Source organism: Falco punctatus (genome assembly GCF_963210335.1).
Source record: "Falco punctatus genome assembly, chromosome: 9".
Taxonomy (NCBI): domain Eukaryota; kingdom Metazoa; phylum Chordata; class Aves; order Falconiformes; family Falconidae; genus Falco; species Falco punctatus.
Window position 1 is genome coordinate 22,516,466 of NC_137589.1, and position 25,750 is coordinate 22,542,215.

Consider the following 25,750-nt stretch of genomic DNA (forward strand, 5'->3'; position numbering starts at 1 on the left):
GCAATTATAATTGTCCTGTGTACAAAAAGAATATACTAATGAGATTCTATGTCACATCACAAGGCTATGTAAAATTTTTGTTCAATAATATGCTGTCATCAGCAGTACCATACAAATAATTATTACTTGCATAAGAATACAGCCTAGAAACTCCATACAAGATTAGTGCTGGCTATATTGTAGAAACCAGCCCTGTCCCAGAAAGCTTACAATCTCAGGTAACGAGGCAGATCCCTGCAAGTCATATTATCCACACCCACACTGAAGGACAGGAGGGCTCATCCAAAATCACATTATGTTTCTGGGACAAAGCAGAAATCTCAACTCATTCTCAGACTCTGTGCTTCAGCCCAGGTATACTTATTTACTCTCAAATAAAACACAATCCTACATGAAACATGATACAACTGTGTATAAGCTCTGTAGGTCCCTCCATGACCTCACCTTTTCCCCATATAAACTGGGTGGGCTCAGGATATGTTCAAACAGCTCATAGTCTGAAGCAAGAGAGCACTTTAAAGCCTGTTAAATCTTACCCGAACATAACACAGAACAAAGAGGATTTATGCAATTTTAACTTTTTTTTCACTGCTATATGAAGCAGTCCCAACTGCACCACTCCTCTCCCACACTCCCCATTCCCACCAACGTCCCCTTCCTCCACCCAGCAATCTGTTTATCCAGCTGCAGTGAAAGTGCACATTTAGCTTAAAAATAACCTTTTATAATAAGTGTTGTATTTTTTGCATGCTGGGGAGAGTTAATATTTAACCCAAATTACTTCCCAATACAATTCATTGGACACAGGAAAGGAAATGGGATTCATTACCTACAGTATAAAAAAAAAGGTGGCCTTACACATAGTACATGTTAAAAGCATGCATCACTTTCAGTATGTTTCAGTGTCTAGCATACAAGTAAACTCACTCCTGCCAGGAACAGATAAAACTATGCAATCACTTCCTGCATTGCGCTTTTAAAAGTGGAAAGTTAGAACTACCCATCACAAAGGGCAAAGCAGAAGGCAACGTCCCCACGTGAATACTTCCTATTTTAGCCAACAGAGCATCAACCTCAGCATGTGCCACAGGCAGCATCAGAAACATTAGTGACTGTAGTCAAAATGACATGTGTCTGTGTGATGGGGGCGGGGGGGGGGAAGCAGAAATAAAGTTCCCTTTAGGATAGCATAAAGGCTGAGTTAATGGCTTGTAATGGCACATTGATCTCTGCGCATCAAATGAGGCCTCAAAATCAGCAGTTAAGATGCAATGAAAACAGGGCACTAAATGTTTGCTGTGCAAGCTGCTTAGAGCAAGGGATTATAACAAACTTTTTTAGAACTATCACTTGAATATCTTTATCCTTTTAAAACACCTTTATGTTCTGACTTATTATCCTCTTTCTTAGTGCTATGCACTTTTCTGGATGCCTGTGAGTCACCCTGTCTATGGACGTTGCCAGATCGTTTGATGTTTTTGAGCAGTTGGTAGCGTTTTATGAGCCTATGGACCAAATATGTCACATAGACACCGAGGTTATAAAATGTCCCACTTGTTTATCTCCTCTCTCAACAAAGGGAGGATAATCAGCTCCCTCTTTTGAGCATGACATGGATTTTCTTATTTTGCATTATGGTGCTGTCTGAGACTCCTGGCTAAAATGGTCACCGTTTGTGTGCGCGCATCTGTTTTATATATATATCTATGTATATACACGTGTGCACATACATACAACATAAGATCAATACACTTTAGGCAAAATTTTCTTTCCACTTAGGAGGGCTGAGAAAATAGATGGAGGCTTTAAAATGCCTGAGTGGACACAGAGGCATAAATGAGAGAGGTAACAATATTCTGAATTCAGATCAGTGGTTGGAGAGGCAGCAAAAGGCAAAACAATACTCATCCCTCATCTGAATAGCCAAATAAAGATCAGCACAGTTAGCCGTAAAAAGAAGTAACTAGAAAGAAAACCTGAAAACAGGGTACTTCCAAGGCATGGAGTTTCCCACTATTCATATTCCTTTCCAGATCTGAATCTCTGCTCCAGCAGTTTGATACCCCCATCTTGGCTTCACAACCAAGGACAGTCCCTCCTACAAACTGCTGAACACTGGCTACTACTGAACATGTTCTAAATACCTACACACAAACACACATGCTGGAAGGTGGCTGTGGGCACAGGGATGGAGACAGATCACACAACTCCACTGTCATCACAGAAGAAACATACATATGATTTAGTGAGCCACAAACGACTCTGAAGCAAAGCAGAGAAAGAAGTGGGGCCATTATTCCCTTCCACCGAGAAGTGTCTTTATGCAGTTCCAACTGGACCCTAATTACCATGTCAGGTTATGGTGCAGGGAGCATGGTGTATGGTCTGTGAGCAAAGCTACATATCCTCAGGCAGTGCAATCACCAGCAGCTCCAGCAGCACCAAACTGAACCACTGCAGCTCCCGCTCAACACGTATAAAACTATCAATGTTTATATTTCTGCCAGGGCATGAAGAGACGTGACAGGCTTTGATAACAACTCGTGTTTGGTATCTGTGAGCAGGGATGTTATAAAAATACAGAACAAAGCAAACTTTGCTTTTTTGCTGAGTGCATCTAACAACAATAAATCTGTATTTGGGATCTCATGCAATGACTGTGAAAAGAATCACAGAAGTGTGTGAAAATAATGAAGGACCATAAAAGCACAGGGGAAAATGCAGAGAAGAAATTCAAAGGGAGGGAAAAAAAAAAAAAAAAAGGACTCTGAAGTGGTTCAGGAGACTCATCAAACAGAGAATATGGGATCTAATCACAGATATTTAACAGTTTTTAAGTGGAGAATGTATCTTACCAAGGAGGCAATGGGCCAGGAAGGCAGGAGAGCCACATCCCATCACAGTCTCTGTTGCCAACACTCAGAGGTTTATCTGGGCAAGTGCCTAGCCTTTCTGAAACAGGGGCAGTAACATTGGTGCACATCCGAGGATGATGAACTCAGCCAATTTAGCTACTTCCTAGGTAGCTCCTATCCCAGCTCTGACTCCCCATCCCGCAAGTGCTCCTCCCTCCAGCTTGCTTCCGTCTCCTCTAAGGATGAGCCCAACCACAAAGCTTTGGGCATCCTACTGAGTTCCCAGCATTGAGTCCTTTGAGAACTCACTGCCATTTGCTCTGACCTCACTACATTTTCTTTTCATCTTCAGGTATAAGCTGTTAGAAACATGGTCCTCTCCTGGCAACTTTCATAGACACATTTACACAAAGCCCCCTAGTAACTCCACATTACTTTTTTGGCAGTGCCGAAACTACTCCTGACAGAGCACGTGGTTTCACAAGTGTTATCCTCATGCTTACACACTGGGATTGTGATTTCTAGAGAGCTTTGCCTAGGAGAACTCTTCAAGGAAATAATGTTTCGGTTGAAGTGGCTCCATGTCTGACAGTGTTACTAAGCAGCTCGATGACCTGGCATGCCATAACCACTTAACCTCAAATTTTGGTAAATTCCCAAATGCTGCCGCCTTCAACACTGATACTCTGCAAAAATAAATTCTTCCCTTTGCCCTGTTCGAGAAAGAAAATCTAAGTTTAAAAAGACAGGCTCTGAGCTGTGTGTGAATTTTATCAACCATTACTCCTGCCCTCTACTACAGGTAAGGAAGGCAAAGTAACCTAAGAGCTGAAAAACAAACACAAGAAGTAAAGACAATTCTACTTCTTCAAAGCTAGCAAGGATTTTTCCTTATTCAGTTCTCTGCATTTAGTTTTCAATGCAATCTGAGCTGCTCAGCTGGCTTCAAATGTCTTGAGTTCAACTCAGTTCCCATCAAAACAATTTAGGGTGTCCAGGAAATGTCATAGGAAAGTACAAGACAGCTTTAGAGTGGCATCTGCACTTTATATTACTGAGAGTGGCTGCAGACTAGCCTGAAAAACCAAAGAACTAACAAAATACAGCTGAGTCTCTTCATATACTCCTTTTTCCCCTGGTTAATTAAAAACCATACACTATTTAAACTGCATTTCCTCGTAGTGGGCATTAGGCAGAAGCTGAAAAGAGTAACCTTCACCAAACCCATTTCAAACACTGATTACTTTTGAATTCAGAAGTAAAGGTTTTTGCAAATAACTTAGGAAGAGTGAATCCTGTTGTCAAGAGTCTGTCATGTGGATGGGTTTTATTGCAGTCTAAATACAAATAAAAGTGCTCCCATTCTGAGTACGTTCAGAGAGAAGATGCTATTCATGAAATGTAATGAGTTCTTCAGACCTGCAATACTGAGAGAACTTGTTTAGTTGCTTTATTTTAATTAAAAAGCCTATTTGCCATTTTGTTGATTTATTTGGTACCCAAGTACTTTTAAACACTGGGACGTAAATAATACAAAATCCATCTTTGCCAGAAATCTTTAGAGCAAATAAGTGCAAGTAAATTACAGCCTTTACAGCATCACAAACTTGAGTAAATATTGGTCATTATAGACTGCATCTAAGGTATCACAACACACTCCAAGCTTATAATTTTTTCCCTCACTTAACTGAGTTGCCACTAGTGAATGTATGGTTAGAAGATTTATATAACAGAGAAGATGTGAGTTGTTTTGTCACTGATTATCTGCAGATGAAAAAGGCCAGTAAGTTTGATGAGACAGTATACAATCCAAAAATACAGTAGCATTTTTCAGCTCCTTTTGAGAATTTTGCTTCTTTTAGGAACTATAATTGATGTGTAGCATTAATCTCTACTTTAAATCAACATATCACAGCAGTAATGCAAAGCTATGACAAACAAAGGCTTGCTAATACACAGCTCTGGCTGCCCTACACAGCAATTTCTTAACTTTAAACATTTTCCCACAATGCTTGGCCTATGTAAAAAAATCCCACTTCAAACAACGTCCATGAAATCAAGACACTAAACAGCTCTGCTATGAAAGTGCAAAGCAATGCAAATGTATCAAGAATAAATATGGTGCACTGAACACTAAATAATGAACATATTTCCTTTTATCATGCACAAATTGTCTGTAAAACATCCACAACTGAAGGGCTGCTGCTTGCTCCCTTAGACTTGAGTTTCACCCTTGACAACAGATGGGGGAGATGAAGCCCTCACATGCTCAATCACGTCTGTGCCCTTAAAAAACTTACAGAGACTTACGTGCCTGCAGAATACATCACCAGGGCAATTAGAGGAAGGTCTGCTAGGAGAATCACCCTCCATGACAGCTACACGTTTGTTTTAGAGACTGCTTCCTGGCAAAAGGACCCACAATGATACAGAGCCATACTGTCTCTTCTCATTGAACAGCTTTTTTAACTGCATGTTTAATCACAGGCATTAAAAGGATACAGAGAATACAGCCCACGTGAGCCAAGAGGAAACCTGAAGACTCTGGTATCAGACCCCTGACTGAGCTGATCACAAGATCCCAGGAGAAATAGCCAGGGGTTGTCGTTTTGTCCAATGCACCATCAGGTGCCTTCTCCATAACACTTTCCTCTTAGTCCTCTCTGATAAACTATTGCCCCACTACTATGAGCCAGCTGAGAATTTATCAAAGCTTGAAAGGAAGAAGAGAAAAATGTTGCAGCTGTTCATACCTGTTCCTTCATGCTACTTCAAAGAATTCAATTTTGAGGGGTTTATACTCCGTGAATAGGAGGTGACAAATAATTTGCATGTTGCTGGCTCAGCTGATTATTTTGGCAAATGCTGAGAAGCTGGGCTATGGTGTCAGCCTCCAAAACAAGCATGGTAATGTACAGGAGGACACAAACTCTGCTCAAAGGAATTCAAAATTCCTAAAGGTAGATCAGCAATCACAGATAGTGCAAAGTGAGGAAAGAACTACTAGCAAAGTCAGCAGTGTAGTAGACAGACATGTTTTCTTCCATCTCTGTTTTGTTTTTCCATATATTAAATATAACCTCAAACACTGTGTAATACAGCACATGGCATATCCATCTGCTACACCAACACCTCTTACTCTGAAAATACCCATGCCACAAAAATGAGAGTGAAGACCGCTTTCAGAAAGAGCCACCTACTTCCCATCAGCAACTTCCAGCAGCTTTGTCAGTCACAACAAACTCCAGTCCCCCCTAATTTCCCACAAATGCCACTCTCCACCCCTCCTGTGTAATCCCACACATGCTGTCTGCTCTTCTCACCCATTTCCCCACTGCTCCCTCTCCTGCTACAAAGAGCTCCGTTCCTCCAGAGATGCCCACAAATACAACAGGAAGATGCCCTCCACTGATCCAACACTGTTATACGGGTGCCCTGCCTTTTTTTGAGCCATGCAATAGCTAAAAAATCATATAAGGTACGGCAACAATAATTAGCATTATACTTGGGGAGTATTGAAGAGAACAATACTTTAGGTTTCAGTGTTCGCACAGATATTTCTTCACTGCACAGGCACTAAAAGCAGGAGTGCTGCTCTGGATCTCCAGACTGAACGCTCATGGTCTCTATTTTGTTCACTGTAAAACAACATAGGACAATAAATAGGGCTGGCCTGTCAACAAAAGCACTTTGGGCATCCCTTACACACTCTTTAAACATCTGTGGAGATCTACTGATGACCTTTAACCATGCAGAGAATAAATCTTACTGCTTATGTTGTGCTGCATGCTAATTCTGCAGTGTCCCAGGAAGGAGAGTATCCTTTGCAAAGGCATGAAGTACCTCAGTCTGAGATTCAAAAGCAGAGCTAGTGAGAGAGTATGATGAGCAAGGGGAAGGAAGAAGAAAAACTTACTGCTAAATAGCTTTCCAGAGAAGCATGAAAGTAGGTTTCAAGCTAATTTCAAGCTAATTTTCTATGGAGACAAACTGCTTTCCTGCAAACACCCAGGTAAATAGGACTGTTCGCATCCAGAAGCTTGAGGGCATCATTACCCAAGGAGCAAGCGCTGTACACGAGGCATTGCTCACCTTTATAAAGGCCCTAGAACCTTCCATATTTTTATTTGCAATTTTTCTGGTATAAGCTATACAAATAGATAGCCCACCCTGAGGCAGCCTGACACTGAAATATTTCCTTATCTTTTAACATGGGCAAAATGTAGGAAACTCTGTATGCTTTTACAGTTACTTTAATTAAAGAATAAGAAATCCTATAGAATCTGAAGAATTTATCATAAACCTTTCAGGGGCAAATTTTAAAGACTAAGGGGGAAAAAGTTCATAATTTAAAAGACATCAAAATGCAGCAGATACAATTACTCTTTGTTGATCTCTTATTTGTCAAGAAAGAAAAAAAAAAAAGTCTTCTGTTGTAAGAAAAAAGAAAAAATCCTTCCAAGCCTTCCTTTTTTCTTGCTAATATTTGGGAGGCAAAATGGGAATAGTGCGATTGATTTTTTTTTTTTTTAGAGGAACTAACAGCTAGTAAGTCTGAACACAAGTTCACAGAACTACAATGTAAAATTTTTATAAAGTGTTATATGCTAATAAATTTTGGAATCCCGGTTTGTAAGGGTAAGCTTATAAATGACGGCACTATATATATATGTTCGTTAGATGCTGGAAGTCTGACTTGTACATATAGTCCCATCCCAACAAAAAAGCATGCTGGTAGGAACAGATGCGCTGCACTCGGGGCACAAATCCTCTGCTGGAACCAGGGGCTGTAGCCTTGTCAGCTGTTGACACCATAGAAGCACAGTCCCCTGGCGTGTGCCCCACCACCAGGTTCATCCCTGTCCCCGTCCCCTCCCTGCTGCACAGCTCCCACTGACACAGCCCACAGCACAGTTTTCATCCAGTCCTTCAACAGTCTAGAAAGGAAAACCTCCCCATTTATTTCCACAGCTAGGCTTTTAACAACACACCAAAATCTGATGCAAAAATTTAACGTCGTACACAAATAAGATGGAGGGTATCATCTGCTGCTAAATAACCACTTGGCACTCCCGGTTCCCCCCTGCCATGAGCCAATCTGACTCAATGAGGACCCAGTGAGGCTTCAGAAAGTCCACAGAAGGTTACAACATTTTACTGGGGTGAAGCAGCTGCCTTGCAAGGAGAGACTGAGCAGGTTGGCAGTCTGCAGTCTGGAGAGGAGAAGGCTGATAAGGCTAAGGCTTGGTGTCATCAAGGCAGCGAATAAAATGAATGCAGAATTGTTTCCACCAAACCCCACAATATTACAAATGGGTGTGTGGGGGAGAGGCATAATAATTTAAATAAACAATGAAACTTGTAGTTTAACATTGAAAAAAAGATGCTACTCTTCCCTGTGGGCTGGGAAGATCTGAAGCCCATTGCTACCAGAGATGGCAAAGGCAGCAGGACTAGTACAATCCAAAGGGATTGAACACATCAGTCAGTGGAGATGATGATGCTAAAGCTTGGCTGAAAGCAACATAAATTGCAGTAACATTTACTGACTAGTTACATATTTGAGTTTATCATTGGGAGATTTTGTTTTAAGATTAGCTTAATGGAAGTTTATTGAAAGTGATGAACTTCAAATATAGGGAAGCACAGCTCCTCCCATACTGAAAGGTATAATCAAATCTTTAAAATCAATCCATTGTAACTCAGAATAAAACCTTGATTTATGAAGGGTAAGAATATCTTTTAAAACTATGTTTTTATGGGCATCAGGAAAGGCAGCATGCAGTGATTTCATTTCATCAAGCACCTTCTAATGTGGCTTTAGAGAACAAAAAGGATGGTTGCTTGGGTTCTGAAATACAATTGATCAGTTCTGTGTCTGTCTTAGTATCAGACAGCTTTTTGTTCCCCAATTAGTACCAGGAAATAGTCTAGAAAAAGAAACTTTTACATATTGGTGAGTCAAAACAAGACCCTGTGCAGTCTGTTGCATTTTAACCTGAGAAAAGGCCATGTATTGTTGAGCCCAAAAATTAATATAAATGGCAAATACTGCATTCGCTTGTTTAGTGAACTCCGCTCAAAATGAAGGTTTACTACTGTTAGCAAAGTTCAGTCATCTCATTTATCAAAATTGTTCTAGCCATATTTCATGCATTAGTAACATTTTCTGAGACATGAATAAAAGGGGATATATGGAAAACTTATTTTACAGCTGATGTTAATATTAACTACTTCTTCAAGGGTTGCATGGAGAAAGTCATAATCTACTTATAAAAGTGTTTAACTGTGATGGTTCTGCAGATTATCCAGCTCTGCAATTAAAGCAACATGAAAAATATGAACAAAATTATTTTCTGGAGTAATTTAAAAACAACTCAAGTGCTTCATTTCCCTTGCATAATGATCATACTTCTGTATCAGACACAACAAATGTTTTATCCCAAACTCTGGCAAACACCGGACTTACACTGAAAGCTTTTGCCTATAATACCATAATTTCATAATATTGAGTTGTAAATAACATCATGTAGCTGAAGCAGAAGGAAATTATTCTCTGCAACAGGAACATGAAAGCAGACATCATCCGGGCATGAACAGGATCTACACAGCTTGGCAGAGGGCAGCCAGGGTACCTGGCAGCACACACCCATGCTTGGGCTAAATCGTTCTCTGCTCCAGCTTTACCACGTAGCAGATCAGTCTTCAAATTCCATGTGATGCCTAAACCTCCACGTGTTACGGGAGCTGCTCTTGCCAGTGCGCTTTATGAACACTCTTCAAGAATGTTAGTGGGCTGAAGAGTTTTACAGACTTTTATTTGTCTAGGTGTTCAGCCTTATCACAAAATAAAACTAGCATTCAAGATTTCTGCATGCTCCATTTGCAAATTTAGCTGCAACAAGTTTTCAAGTCGCATTCCTAAGGGTGTCTCAAAATTATTCACAAGTTTTACCTTTTCTAAAGCCTTGAAGTAGGTGCTAAAGGAAGACTTACAGAAAATGAGTAATCCAAGATTAAAACCTTTGAGCTATTCTACAATTAACTAGGAAACAGTTTCCCTCAATTTATTTAAAGATATTCACGGGATGCCACTGCATTTGTTTGTTGCCCTCTTTCCAACACACTGGCATGCACACCAATATACAGTACTGAGTAAGTGTCTCCTTGATTTTGCAGAAATGTTATGTTTCATAGACCCCAACAGTGTCATAAGCCATCAAACACACTTCAGCATCTTTCTTCCATTCCTGCCTCCAACACAGCTTGTAGTGTCTTCATGGAGCAAAACCACTCAAGTGGCTCCAACAGTCATTACTGCTTTCTGTCTCTCTGATTTAATGAGCACTGCTAGAAAAGACAACTGACATCAATTCCTCTCCTCTGAAGCATCTGCAGGTAAGCCAATAAAGATAACAGCAATATTAAACCAACTACAATGATCAAGGGGAAAACTCTGGGTACTGGGTAATCACTGTCACAAAGCTAATCTAGAATAAGTTTAATAGGGGAGGGGAGATAAACATTCAGTTAAAAAAAACACCACAATTCCAGTCAAATGAGTCACAGAAAACCTAGCCCCTAAACTGCAACACTTTCCATCCTGAAAAGACTAGCAAAATACTGAAGATGCTAAAGGCAGGCAAGCAAAACAAATCATATTGTTAATAACAAAACAAACAAAACCCAAAGAAAAGAAAAAAAGAAAAATGTTTAATTAAAGACTCTGAGAGAAAAGGCAGATTTTCTCAAGAACAAAGCCAACACAAATACCCCTACAAGAGCACTTAAAGCAGCAGCAAGCAAGCACTACAGATTTATTTTTTTTTTAATAACAGCTCAAATCAAAGAAAGGAAAATCCACACTGACAATTCCTGAAGGCAGGGCTGGTGCTTTATAACCCAGCAGAGTCACATAGCAGCAGCACCCATCTTTGATTCTTGTTCAGCTCCAACTGCAGTCACTCCTAACCCAGAAACTGAGACACAGCAGCCTTCAAATTAATAGGTTGATCAAATAAAACAGGGAAGATAAAGCATTTCTTGAAAGAACCAAACAAAATCTTGCCAGAGCTTGCACCTTCCTTATAAGTCATTTTTTCATTTGTCTCATGATTCTTAGGAACTGGATATATGGAACTTCGTTTACTTTCAGACCTTTTATGTTAGAAACACCGGAAGTGGGGTTGGGGAAAAAAAAAAGAGCAAAGAATGCAACTTTCAAACTTTGGGTCATAGTGTTTAAGTCAGAATAAGACACTACCTTTCCTTCTGTGTTACCAGGGGTAGAAAATGTATAGCAGAAAGCATCTATTTCCCAGACAGGATTGGAAGCTTTCTATACTGAAGACTTTTCAGTGGCGAAAGCCTCAGTCAAAGAGACATTTCAATGGACACTGTTCCTCAAACTCCTGAAGCAGTAAGGATCAAACCCTCCTGTCCAAAGAATTCTGAAATAATAACCAAAAGTCAGTATGAACACAGTTCAGGGGAAGAAAATGGTCACATGCAGAAATGGGAGGAACAAAGTATATGCAACACAGTTCAGCAAGCTCATAGCCTCCTGAAAATGCAAAGCAGCAAAGTGCTGCTTACAAACAGACCATCAACAAGGATCCCTGTAGTAACTGCTTCTCCACAGACTCATCACTCCCTGAATTGGCTTTCTCCATAAAAGACCATCAGCATCATTCTCACTCATCATTAGAAACATGGCTGTTTCCCCTGCCAATTATTTTTGATGGTACCTTGCTCACAGTATTTTGCAGCTTTGCTGCACTGCTAGAAACCAGCTGAAGTTCATGACTGAAAACAGTAAGTCAAAACAAAGGTCAGGATAAGCAATAACCCTAAAGCTTTCATACAGACTGTCAGCTGCTACACTTTGGAAATGTCAGCGCTGCCACAGCTCTCATAATTGATGTGATGACTTGAATCTTGAGGCACTAGAACTGCATCAATTTTTTTTTTATTTTTTATTTTTTTTAAAAAAAAAGCACTGACTTGATACTTAACCACAACCAAATCCAAATTAATTTTCTTTTGCTCCATCATTTTATTTCCATCTCCAATATAAAAGCACAGTTAAAGGAACAAGCTGCTTTGGCTAGTTTCTACAGCACCTGAAATGCCCTGGAACTGTACCAGAATTTTTCCATCAAGTACATAGCCGGGCTTCTGGACCTTCTTATTTTCATTCAGAAAAGGTGTACAGTCAGAGGAGAATGACAATATACTGTATCATGACAGGGTTGTATCAGGTGGATGATACCTGCATGCCACCAGGCAGGGAAAAGCAGCATGCCCCACCTTGGACTGGAAATTCTCATGGTTGGTCATTCCTGCCAACACCACGCCACTGTTCTCTTTACTATTTAAACATAACTAATAACCCAGCAAGTATCAAGACATCCCCAAGATCAATCACTCCATACCTCCTCTTTTTTGCCCTGCTTCCTTAACCAGCTCTTATTTTTGCCTCTGACTTCAACAAGCCTCTCATGTTTCAGGTACACAACAAACCCAGGTATTATATAAATTTTCTGGTTTGCTCCTCCTATCTCAGACTATTCTTTCTTCGATCAGACTGTCTCTTGGTTAAAATTCACTGCCCTGTGCTGTGTGCTCAGAACCATCCATCCCTACGTTTGCATCTTCTGAGCCATGGAGATGCCATACTGAAAATGTTCATGAGTACTGAACAAGAAGAGGGGGAAACAAGTTCTGCTATATCTTGTCTGTTGTCTTCAACATCATTTTCTCTTGTTGTCTTTCCCCTAGAGGAATAATCCAATTCCACTGTCACATTACCTGGCAAAAAACGTAAAGGTCAGAGAAAAATACAGGCAGTGGCAAGGGAGGGTTTAAATTACCTTCTCCAAGGATACATCCATTATCTCCCACCAGGCACACCAGACTGATCTGTGATCTGATCATCTCTGGCTTGGCCAATCTGGGTTTCATATTTAGCATATCAGAAATCAAATGACTGAGTATCTAAAGTCAACTTCTTTCCAACATACGTGATTGCTTTAAGAAAATCTGAGCAAATTTTACACTAGCTCCGTAATTGTTAGAAGAGAACATATGAAGGCAACACCCTTCTCAAAGGCTTTTAATGAGTCTCTACAATTTTAATTGGCAACTGACTGTTGCATTATTTTTCCTTGCAAATTATCTATGTTACCAAGTTTCTTGTAAAGTTAGGGTACTTTCCAGGGCTAGCAATTTGAGGAAGTATTTCCATGGGACTCCATTAAAAAGAACAGCAGCGAAAAATACAATTAATCTAAGCTTGGCAACAAACTGGTAAAATGTGCTTTAATCACACAGTGCAGCACTGAGTTTTGTACAACTAGCACTGCTGCTAAGCAGAAAACCTTGAAAAACTCCTGTGCTGGCTTTTAGGGAGACACCCTAATTTCACCAGAAAAAAGATATACATTATTTACAGTTTAACAACTTCACCTTGCACTTTCTTTTTTTCCACTACTCTTGTTTTCCTAAAAGCATGGACTGGTGTTGAGTATAACTCCACTGAAACTGGAAGCCTTTGCATCAAGAAGTTTTTGTAGGAAGTTTTATTCAAATTTTAATCCAAGAGAATAAAATTACAGATGCTAAGGCCACCTCTCAAATAAATATCCTTAGCACATGAAGAATCCACTTTCACAAAATCAGTGCTCCCCAAAACTGCCTGTAAAAATACCACTAAACTCTGCTCATTAGATTGTTGTTTAAGAGGACTAAGAACTACTGCACAATATTAACAGCACATAAATTTCCTCTTACTAAGATGATCTGTGTTATCAAATGAAGAATTACAAAGTTTTATATGCAACCTGAATTCAGCTGTTTGGTTGTGTTTGTTTGGTTGGGGTTTTTTTGGCGGGGAGGGGGTCTGACATCTCATATTTCCTTCTACCAGCCATGTTACTAATAAACAAAATCACATCTGAATTTTAATACACTTTTCATTCTTTCAGACTCTTGAGGTAACACACTTGGAAATCCTGTTTGATTGGCAATGAGCAAGACAAAACCCTTTCTTGGTGTACAGGAAAGATTCCTTATTAATGGGTGGCTTGGGTAGAGCCAAGGTGCATCTGCACATCTCTTGTCCAGCCTCCTTTACCATCGCTGGACTCCCGCACCAATGCTGTACCCACGGATGGGAAGAGAAGGACGGCAGGCTCCTAATGCATGCTAACGTTTGCCTGGGTGCTAACAGGTGACCAAGGCAGATATTGCAGGAACGCCAGGATTCAGCCTGTTATTAACCAATGTAAGGTGAAGGTGAGGGTGAGTTACAGGGAGAAAGTAGCCAGCAGAGCAGAAGTGAACAAAAACATCAAGACCCAGCATTATTTTTATTATTCAGATTGCACGCTGAGTCAACGTTATTTCTGAGCAATGTGAAAACACAGCTTATCGTCTTCACTATTTTAAGACACTCAACTAGCAGCCTTAAAAAGACAACAATAACAATTTGAGAGTTGGCAGGGAAAGGGAACTTCAATCCATCCCACTCCTACCAGTTTGATGCCAGTGCCAGCAAGAGATGCTTACAGCCTGGAGAGGGATCACAGGTCACCAGGAGAGCACCTGAAGAGCAGCACAAAGGAATTCCAGGCACTCCAGCCACTAAGCCATCTTCATCAGGGGCCCAACTTAAATGCCTCTATGCAAAGGCACATAGCATGGGGAATACACAACAGGAGTTAAGAGATGTGCACGTGCCTGCAGGGCTTATGGGCTTATGATCTTATTGGCATCACTGAGACATCATGGGATGGCTCCTATGACTGGAGTGTTGAAACTGAAGGATACAGGCACTTTAGGAAGGACAGCCAAGGGAAAAGAGGAGGCACCCTCTATGTCGATGGCCAGCTGGAATGCATGGAGCTTTATCTAGGGATGGATGAGCTTATAGATCAGGATCAAAGGGTGGGTAGGGACAGGCAACATCATAGTGGGGGTCTGCTACAGGCCAACTGACCAGGAAGACAGAGCAGATGAGGCCCTCTACAGACAGATAGGAGCTGCCTCATGTTCACAAGCCCCAGTCCTCAAGGAGGACTTCAACCACCTCTGTATATGTTGGAGGGTCAACACAGCTGGACATAAGCAATCCAGGAGGTTCCTGGAACTAATTTACAACTTCCTTCTCCAAGTGACAGAGGAAACAACAAGAAGAGGTGCTACGCTCACCTTGCTCTCACCAACAAGGAGGGGCTGGTGGGGAATGTGAAGCTCAAGGACAGCCCTGGTTGCAGTGACCATGAAACGGTGGAGTTCAAGATCCTTATTTGAGGAGGGCGCACAGTAAGCTCATCACCCTTGACTTCAAGAGAGCAGATTTTGGCCTCTTCAGGAACCTACTTGATAAAGTGCCATGGGATAAAGCCCTGGAGGGAAGAGGCGCACAAGAAAGCTGGTTGATATTCAAGGATACTGAAGTATCACACACCCCAAATTCAGGAGTGATGTGTTCCAACAAAGAGGAAATTGGGCAGAAATACCAGGAGACCTGCACAGATGAACAAGGAGCTCCTGGACAAACTCAAACACAAAAAGAAAGCCTGCAGAGGATGGAAGCCTCTGACAGATCCTTGACAAGTAGCCTGGGAGGAATACAGATAAATTGTCTGAGCAGCCACGGATCAGCTGAGGAAAGCTAAAGCCCTGATAGAATTAAAACCACCCAGGGGCATCAGGTGCAACAAAGAAAACTTCTATAAGTACATTAGTGATAAAAGGAAGACTAGGGAAAATGTGGTCCCTCTCTGGATGGAAAGAGGAGATTTTGTTACTCAGCAAATGAAAAAAGGCTGAGGTATTCAATTACTTTTTTGCCTTAGTCTTCACCAGCAAGTGCTCCAGCCATACTGTCCAAGTCACAGAAGGCAAAAGCAGGGACTAGGAGAATGAACCACCCCCTGTAGGAGAAGATCAGGTTTGAGACCGTCCAAGGAACCTGAAGGTGCACAAGTCCATGGGACCTGATGAGATGCATCCACAGGCCCTAAAGGAACTGGCTGATGAAGAACTGGCTAAGCCACTATTCATCACACTTGAGAAGTCATGGCAGTCCAGTGAAGTTCCCACTGACTGGGAAAGGGGAAACATAAACCCCAGTTTTTAAAAAGGGAAAAAAGGAAAACCTGGGAAACTACAGGCTGGCAACTCTTGCCTTGGTGACCAGCAAGATCATGGAGCAGATCCTCTTGGAAACTATGCTATGGCACATGGAAAATAAGGAGGTGAATGGTGGCAGCCAACATGTCTTCACTACGAGCAAATTGTGCCGGAGAAATCTGGTGGCCTTCTACAATGGCATTACAGCACTGGCAGATACGGGAAGAGCAACTGACATCATCTACATGGACTTGTGCAAAGCATTCGACACTGCCCCGCACGACATCCTTGTCTCTAAACCAGAGACACATGGATTTGATGGATGGATCACTCAGTGGATAAGGAATTGTCTGAATGGTTGCACTCAAAAAGCTGTGGTCAAGGGCTCAATGTCCAAGTGGAGATCGGTGACAAATGGTGCTCCTCAGGGGCCGGTATAGGGACCGGCGCTGTTTAACATCTTTGTTGGTGATATGGACAGTGGGATCGAGTGCACCCTCAGCAAGTTTGCCGATGACACCAGCTGTGTGGTGCAGTTGACATGCTGAAGGGAATGGATGCTGTCCAGAGGGACCTTGCCAGGCTTGAGAGGTGGGCCCATGTGAACCCCATGAAGTTCAACAAGGCCAAGTTCATTACTTGCCTCATTACTTTGTATTACTCTATCCCATCTGTATCCTAACTTCTGCCCTACAGCATTTTTAAACCACAGAACTATTGATCACCTCCTATAAAACTTCCCTGCTTAAGGTGTCACCATAAATTCTTATCCTTAAGATCAAGGACTGCAATATCACCTATCTCAATTATTAAGCTGGATTAAAATTAAAACATATTTATGTTGCACATAGCAATGTGATTTTCCCTCTACTTATTATGCAATGCAGGCTTTCGCCCAGAACGTTCATAAAAGAAATCAGATTACAGGAGAAGCACGGAAGACAGAGCGGGGGATCTGTGCCATCCAGGTTTTTTTCCTCATTTTGTTCAGTCAGTTTAGGGGGAAAAAAATGAGTTGTCCTGGAAAATTACATAAGCTTAATTTACGGAGTTTCCCTTGAAGACTTACACTTACAAAGGTCACAGAACAGAATCATAGAATCATTTAGGTTGGAAAAGACCTTTGAGATCATCAAGTCCAACCATTAACCCAGCTCTGCCAAGTCCACCACTAAACCATGTCCCTGAGCACCGCCTCTCTGCGTTTTTTAAACACCTCCTGGGATAGTGATACCACCGCCTCCCTGGGCAGCCTGGTCCAATGCTTCACCACCCTTCCAGTGAAGAAAGTTTTCCTAATATCCAATCTAAACCTCCCCTGGCGCAACTTGAGGCCATTTCCTTTCGTCCTGTTGCTTGTTATCTGGGAGAAGAGACCGACCACACCTGCCTACAGCTCCCTTTCAGGTAGCAGTAGAGAACAACAAGGTCATCCCTGAGTCTTCTCTTCTCCAGACTAAACCGCCCCAGTTCCCTCAGCTGCTCCTCACAGGACTTGTGCTCCAGACCCTTCCCCAGCTCTGTTGCCCTTCTCTGGACATGCTCCAGTACCTCTACGTCCTTCTTGAAGTGAGGGATCCAAAACTGAACACAGTATTCGAGGTGCAGCCTCAGCAGTGTCAAGTACAGAGGGTCAGACATGTTCTTCTAAGTAAGAGCTGTATATACCATGAGATTCTGCAGGAATCATAAGGAAAGCTGTGGTATTAGCTAGAGGCTCCTCTGCATAAGGTAGCATCAACCACGCTGTATTAATGTAGGAGGTTCCGTACGTGAACAAATCTGAGCAAAAGAATCCAGTGAAGAACTTTTGCATCTTCTTCCCACTCACAGTGGCTAAATTCAACACTATAATCCATACCCTAAAGAGTTTAATTAAGAAAGTGGAAAACATCTAACAGAGGCTTCAACTCCAAAGAACAGATGAGAAGAACCCTCCTTCCTAATGAAATCCCAAGTCATTCAACATCAAAGTTTAAAAATGATCTTACTTTTGACAGTTGCTGTTCGGGTGCAATTGTAGAGGATGGCTAACTCCCCAAAAACTTTGCCAGGTCCCATGGTGCACAGCTTCACGCCTTCTTTTGTCACTTCAACCTTCCCATCTGGGGGGGGGGGGGGGGGGGGGGGGGGGGGGGAAGGAGGGGAGAAAAGAAAAATTAAAACTGAAATTAAATTCCTTCACACATAAGTTTTAAAATGTATCTCATTATACTGTAAATAAAAACACCAGAGCCCCACAACTTGAAAACCAATTAAATGCATTATGAAGGAGAGTACATAAACTCAGAAAAACATTAAAAACAACTATCACATATATAAGCTTTTAACACTTGAGTTTCCTTAGTGGACTATCTGTACATTCTATGTTTACATAGTAAGCTCAATATGAAATTTGTTTCACATATTACACTTTGAGGTGAAATTTTCTCCAACTTTCATGTTAAAAAAGGAAAATATTTAGGTCTTTAACAGCACACATGAAAACCATGGAGTAAATCTGCTAATTTTCACTGAGAAACCAATTCACGAGAACACTCATCCATGAATAACACAGCTATTGTCAAAAGGAAAATTACTTTGACCCGTGGCCACTACTTAACTCCCATCTCACCGTACCTTTCCTTTCTAAATATTTCATCTTACAAGAGCAAGTCTGCTTTATCTGCTTACCAATACCACACCGAGAGGAGACATTTGAAGGCAATTTAAAAGCAAAGGTTGAATGGAAAGAAAGCAACCGAGGGCCAGTCTGGGGGTTTCAAAGGACATCTGAGGAACAAGAGCCAGGAAGAGAGAAGGAACTGAAGATGGTCCCACCACCTTATGCACACACAAGTAATGCCATGATGAGAAGCAGAGTATACGCATGGAGGAAACATTGGGTTATTGTGCCTATGACCACCACTTAGGTTGTAACACAGTGAAAGACAGAAACGTGAGAATTTCAAATGTTATCAGTCACTACATAGCCTCCTCTTACCCCAAATTAGGAAGCAGATTGTTGAGGGATCCCACTATACCAGCCCCCAGTACATCACTGACTTGCCCTCTGTGAGTCTATATGTGGCAAGACTGCAGGTCATCATTTTACTGGCTCTTACTCACCTTACAGTATTTGCATTTGTATATCAAACTGATATTTGATATATTTTTGATATATTGATTTGAATACCAATATATTAATATAACAATTTGAAAAATGATAGTTTGATATTTGGAATTTGATACACAAATATCAAACTGAGCCTTAAATCCTTGCAAAACTAGATAACTCCAGTTAATTTGATAAGAGATTATACAACACTACCTCCTGCAGAGGGAATCCAGAGGTACTCACCACAAAGAAAGACCACCCTCACAAAAAGAAACTTCTCCTACATGATATATATATGCTGTAAAATACAGCCCTGTCAGCCCTACATTATCTGTGTGTGTAAATCTGCACCACTATACCCACAACATCCCTCACAGCAATGACTCCAGCCTAGCCATACTACTCTACCAAAACAACACAACTGATTACTTACATAAATTTGTGTGTGTGTGTGTATACTTACATATATCATACCTATATCTATATCTACCTCTATACACACACTCACAATAACACAATAAGGAGGAGAAAATGCCATTTCCCTTGGGAGATGCTGGCCAGCATCCAGTGGGCTGGCAGTCCTGGTGTGCACAGTTCTGCAGCTCCCATCATGGCAGAGAGAAATACATAGGATGGCAATGTGTAAAGGCAAAGTATAAAGACATGGAATCTGTTGAGTATTAACACAAGCCATTGATGCTGCACCATTAGCACCTATTAAAAGTCTGCAAAGAATGCACTCACCTATATTCACACAGTAAAGCAATCACAGAAATACTGAAATACACAATAGTAATACTTCAGGGCTATAAATAACCTTGAAAACTAAATTCTGAGGTTGCTGATTTATTGTTAGCTTCAAATAGTGTTCAAATTCATTTCTTGGTTAGGCTAACTTCCCTTTAAAAGTAAATTTATTTTTATCATTATTTTTATAAATGTTTGATTCATTTCTTCATAATAAGTATTGATCTAATATGAAGCACAAAAATAGATATTTGTCTCAAGAATGAGCAAAATCAACCTGTAATTGTGCCTCACACACTTCAGAGACTCCTAAATTATTTTGAAAAAGACATATTTTTTTTTTTTAATAGAAATGAGTTTCAGCAGAGCTGAAATGGTGGTATTTCTGCAGAAAGCTCTACAACAAATATTCGCAAAGGGAATGAGTTTGCCTCACTTTTAGCTCATCGAGTCATAACTGGTTCCAGAGAAAAGACAGCCAAATATGAGCAGTAATGCATAAACAGATCACATTATTCACAAGCATTTTGCAATCTGTCCCACTGCTTGGATGTCATCTGTTGCTTCCCAAACTAATCCATAGTGTTCATTCACCTTTGTAATAAAGCTACATATATTCCCATATCCCATTTATTTTCTTATAAGGACTTAAAAATAAGAAGCTGGGTTCCGATTCTTACAGCTCAGTAGGGATTTTTTTGGGAGGGAGCATTTCTCACTGTGTTAAAAAATTAAGCAGTTCACTCGTGATAATGCATGATTACAAGTCAATGCTTCATCATCCACAGATGTTCTTCAAAGGTTGAGAGGAAGAGGAGATGAAAATCGCCACAAGGGAGTAACGATGCTGGGAATGACCACTTTGGGGTTGGTAAGAGCTCACTGGAGTAATACACTAGTTCAGTTCCCATCAATTTATAGCCTATTTTTCACATGTAGAAAATTGAGCTCTCACTGCCATACCTCGACGACAAATTCCTGCCTCATTATGGCAAAGGACTTTGAGATTCAAAATGAAAAGCACAATATTGCACAAATTATTTTCACCACAGTCTTCATGACAGTTTTACTGCATCAACCATTTCCCCCAGTACACAAAAAGCATATTGGTGAGGAAATTAAAATACTAATTTAAAAATACAGAGAAAAATTCCCAGCACAGTATTTGGATACAGGCAAGAATATGTAAGAAAACTTTCTACAAAAACAAAATGAAAGCAAACTAATTTCAGTTATGGAAGAGGTGGTCGGCTTCCAAGAGGCAAAACTTATTTAGATTTGTACAGTTATCCCAGCCATCATCACCCTTGAATTTCAAACAGCAGCTATGGAGTTGAGCAGAAAAGTAAGTTACAGGAAACCCTTGGCCAAGCACAAATTGCTCAAATTCAGTATAGTTTCTGTTTAATACGAACCCAAAGAGCCATACCTGTTAAGAAAAAGATTACAGTTAAAATTTCTCATGACCCAAATGGTGTAGGGTTTGGATATTAGTCAGGAAAAAAGACAACAAGCATTTTTTTTTTTAATTCAATAAGGATTTTCTATATAAGAACTGCTCAAATTTGGTGGTGGTTACCAATAACTACTCTTAACTGCTTAGCAATTTAAAAGTACTTTGTTTATAAAAAACCAAGCATGACTGAAATGCTCATTCAACATTTGCATTCAAACTAGTTTTATTCCTAATAAAGTTGATCGAAGCATAGATTGCGGAGAAGACACACAAGACTGTGGGTGCATTTCATTGCTACAAAACTTGATTCTTTCAGAAGTATGTAACACGACATGATACACAGGCCTCGTTTGTCAAAACCAAACAAAATCATGCTTTTTTGAAAGCTAATAAATTTCATATGCAGTCATTTAAAACCATTTTCTACTAATTCAACTAATTAAGTGGTGGTTTGATTCCAGTGCCTGTTTCTTCCTTTGCAAATTTGAGTATAAAGTGCTACACACAGATGAAATGGCTATATAAAATGTCTCCTGTTTCTACCTGAAACAATCAGAAGGAATGCAAGAATGTGATGATAACGGAAATTACATTCGTCCAGAAAAGCCTCCCTAAATCAGTCTGAACATGAAGGCAACTTCTGTTCCTGCATCCTCCTCTAGACCCATGGCATTCTCCAAAGGAAAGGTTTCACTCATAAGAACACAAGCAATGCCTTAGCAGGGCTGTATTTTATATTCCCACCTCACAACCGAGTGGCAGCTCTCTGCTCAGGTTGCAAACCAGCTCTCTGTTAGTCCCAAGTGGCCTCCTCGCTACTGAAAGGCAGTGCCTCGGCACTGGAGATGCATTAGTATTGTAAACAACAGCTCACAATGACACCATTTCTACCCCACACTAAGTCCAGGGTACAAAACACACCACAGCCTGGTCCACCTCTGCAGCACCACAAATAATGCCAGTTAAAGTAACCAGGTTAAAGTATCCTGCCTGTCCTCAACACCCCTCCTGATTTTTAACAGGGTGCCATAAAGGTTGTCCTCATGGGGTTACCTGCAAGGACAACCTGTTCCTTGCTTTCAAGCTTTGTAACCTCTGGATACAGCTGAACACAGTCTCTAAGAGAACAAATGGACCAGTTCAAGAGGTGGTCAGGAGCACAAGATGACATTTGAGCAACCTTTGCCTTGGTCCGCCCGCCCAGCTAAAGGCTGATAGTGTTTTATGGCTCCAAGCCCACCTCTGCTGCTCCTTCTCTCCTTTTCCTCTGTGATGCTTCTGATGCCAGAACAAAGCAGCTCCCCAGTCCTCCTCAGACAGCTGTATTCTTCTACCAAGCCACAAAACAGTCTGCAAGAGACTTTATTAGACAAACTCTGCTGCCGCAAGAGAAAATAGACCTATTTTTTTCCAAGTACAAAAGAGAAAGGTTGAACGGGACAGTAGCCTGAGGAAGGCTGGAATTGAAAGGCAAACGTATTCGATCTTTGACACGACAGTAAGAGATACAGGCAGGCCGCTACTTCCAGTATGGTTTAGTAATAAATGTATTGTTTACTTACAGTTTAATGTACTGAAGAAAGTCTCCCATTCTCCTGTTGTGTAATTAAGCTATCTGGAACATTAAACATCTAACAATAAATTCCCCAGACCGTGAGCTAAATTCACCTCTCGTGGAAACAAAGGGTCTACCACAGCTATAAACAGAAGGAATTTTACCCATTTTCTTCTCCTCACTGGCAGCCCATGCAGTGCAGTTTTCCGTGTAGGAAATAACTTGCACTTTTTGATGTATCATCCACATAAAGATGCCAAAAGAAATGCAATATAACATTGATCAATTAATGGCGATAAATTTCCAACTTCTGTAGACATCTCCAGCAGACAAATATTAAATAATGCAAGTGATGCTTTACTTGAGGCAAGAAGAAAAAATTGGAAAATGCTGTGTTTCTGTCAAAATATTGATCATTATTGAATTTAACTTCGATACCGAATTTACAGCCGAGCTGATTTTGTGGAGCTTTAGCTTACATTCAAAGTATGCTTTTTTATGTCAGCTCTAAGAAACTCTCACATATAGATGGAGGACAATGCAAATTATTTTTCATATAGACACCGCATATAAAAATTTCTGTGTCTTCACTAGCATGGAGGACTTACCAACACTGACTGCTGGCAGCTGTATTTTGGTGGCTGTACTTTGGATTCCCCTCAAGTCCCTATTCCTCTCAATTCTCACATGGCCAAAATATGCCCCAGTATCATCTGACCAATAAGTCACTTCATTAATGGTCCTGCACACAGTTAAATGGGCCTTTGCTATATCACATTTGTGGTTTTGACACACGCTTTCAGCAAGGCAGGTTTTATAAATCAATTTTCTAGCTCAAACGGTGCCATCCATTTGGCTTTCTCACAACAAACATCAGAAGGTGACCAGAGTTGAGGATACAAAGGAGAACGATACCTCCAGAAGCCACCAGCCTGCTCCCGACAGAAATAGCTGTCAGAAATCAGTTTAACTATGCATAACTCAAAATATTTTGAGTTTCACAGATGCTCAGAAGCCTCAGTTATATGGGAGACTTTTGTTCTTTTTCCAGGCTCTCTTACTTAAATCACATCCCATCTTTGGCAAAAGAAATCTTTATGTTGGAAATTTTCTACCCTCATTCTTTGGATTCAAACACCAGTAACCTCCCTCTTTTATCCTTGTTTATTTTTCCCCTGTGATCCTCCTGCATGATAAAAGCTAAAGCCTTATTCTCGATTCCTTCATGCAGATTTTTATGTAAATGCCATTCACCTAGGCATAAAATTTCTGCATTGCCAAACACTTTGCCCTCTTTCCCATCCACCTTTTTACCTGTAAACCAGCACTCACAACCTTTCTTAGCAGCTTGTAAACTAGCTAAGGAAACGGGAAATTATTTGTGGTAGGTGCAGCTAAATATAAAATCACCCATGCTTGCTGCCTCCTAATACATTTGTGGAATGCTGTCTGCACTATTACACTAGTACTCGTGTTTAAATGCACTGTTCAACTCCAACACATGCAACTCCTCCGAATAATGAACAGAAGTGTAGCAGTAAACAAGCGTTCCTCAGGCAGCTGGAAGTAAAGTCCAGGCTGCTACCAGTAAAGCACTGCTTTGTAAAAAGTGTTTAAAAAATAGCAGCCTCAAATCACCAACTTGCACCCCACCACTGAGGGCAGCTCCATAAAAGCTCTGAAACAGACGGTTTTGCAGTTTACAGACAGTTTACACATACAGTTTTTGGTTGTAACTCAAGACAGGTTGAAAGCCAAAGACAGTTTTCAAGATTTCAGGGACATACACCAGACAGTTTACACATAGAGCTTTTGGTTGTTACTCAAGACAGGTTGAAAACCAAAGTCAGTTTTCAAGATTTCAGGGACATACACCAAGACTTAGGGAAATGAAGTTTTTCCTATGAAATCCAAGAGTCGATGGCTTCCCTTGCTGCCTTGGTCCCCACCACACATTCCCCAAGTCCTGGGACTCTCAGCCAGAGCTATGCTTTTCCAAATTAAACTTTGCATGCTAATTACATTGTAGTGGCAAATTTAATTGTCTAGCAATTAAAACTTTAATTACTAAGCGGCTAGTTGACATCAAAGCCAGTCCAATTAAGATTTGTTAGCATTTTTGTTTGTTTCAAAACACAGACTAATAATGGTCTGCATTATTCATGGGGTTGTGCCTAAGCCCCTGTATGTCCTAACTGTGGTGGCTGTAGAGTGCTGCATTTCATAGAGATGAATATTAACAATATTAAAAATAAATTAATGGGGTTTTTTCTTAAAGCCCATCTTAAAGTCTTTTACAGGCCTTTACAAGTCTTATGAGGAGCGGCCGAGGGAATTGGGGTTGCTTAGTCTGGAGGAGACTCGGGGGGACTTCATTGCTCTCTACAGCTGCCTGAAAAGGGGCTGTGGGCAGGTGGGAGTTGGTGTCTTCTCCCAGATAACAATAGACAGGATGAGAGGAAACATACTCAAGTTGTGCCAGGGGAGGTTTAGATTGGATATTAGGAAAACTTTCTTCACTGGAAGGGTGGTGAAGCATTGGACCAGGCTGCCCAGGGAGGCGGTGGTATCACTATCCCAGGAGGTGTTTAAAAAATGCAGAGATGTGGCGCGAAGGGACATGGTTTAGTGGTGGACTTGGCAGTCCTAGGTTAACAGTTGGACTCTTATCATCTCAAAAATCTTTTCTAATCTAAATGATTCTATGATTCTATAATTCTACGATTAAAATAAGCTGGCACTGAATTGCTCCCAGGTCGTCTCCTTCCCTAGGCCCACATTTGTGGTGGCAGCCCAAACTGCAGCATCACTTACCTGTGCTCAGGGAACAGTGAAAATAAAACCATGGGTGTCAGTGGTCATGGTTCACACCTTGAGGCTGCATTTCAGGAATAATGGAAATA

General features: G+C 40.9%; 1 protein-coding gene across 2 annotated transcripts in view; it reads right to left on the reverse strand.

The window, feature by feature from the left end:
• Positions 1–25,750, reverse strand: part of PRKG1 (protein kinase cGMP-dependent 1) — a 503,334-nt gene that overhangs the window by 285,984 nt on the left and 191,600 nt on the right. For both annotated transcript variants that reach the window (XM_080401614.1, XM_080401613.1), the window contains exon 3: positions 17,984–18,097. In XM_080401614.1, the coding sequence (XP_080257740.1) occupies positions 17,984–18,097 (114 nt within the window). The remainder of the gene's footprint in view (positions 1–17,983; positions 18,098–25,750) is intronic.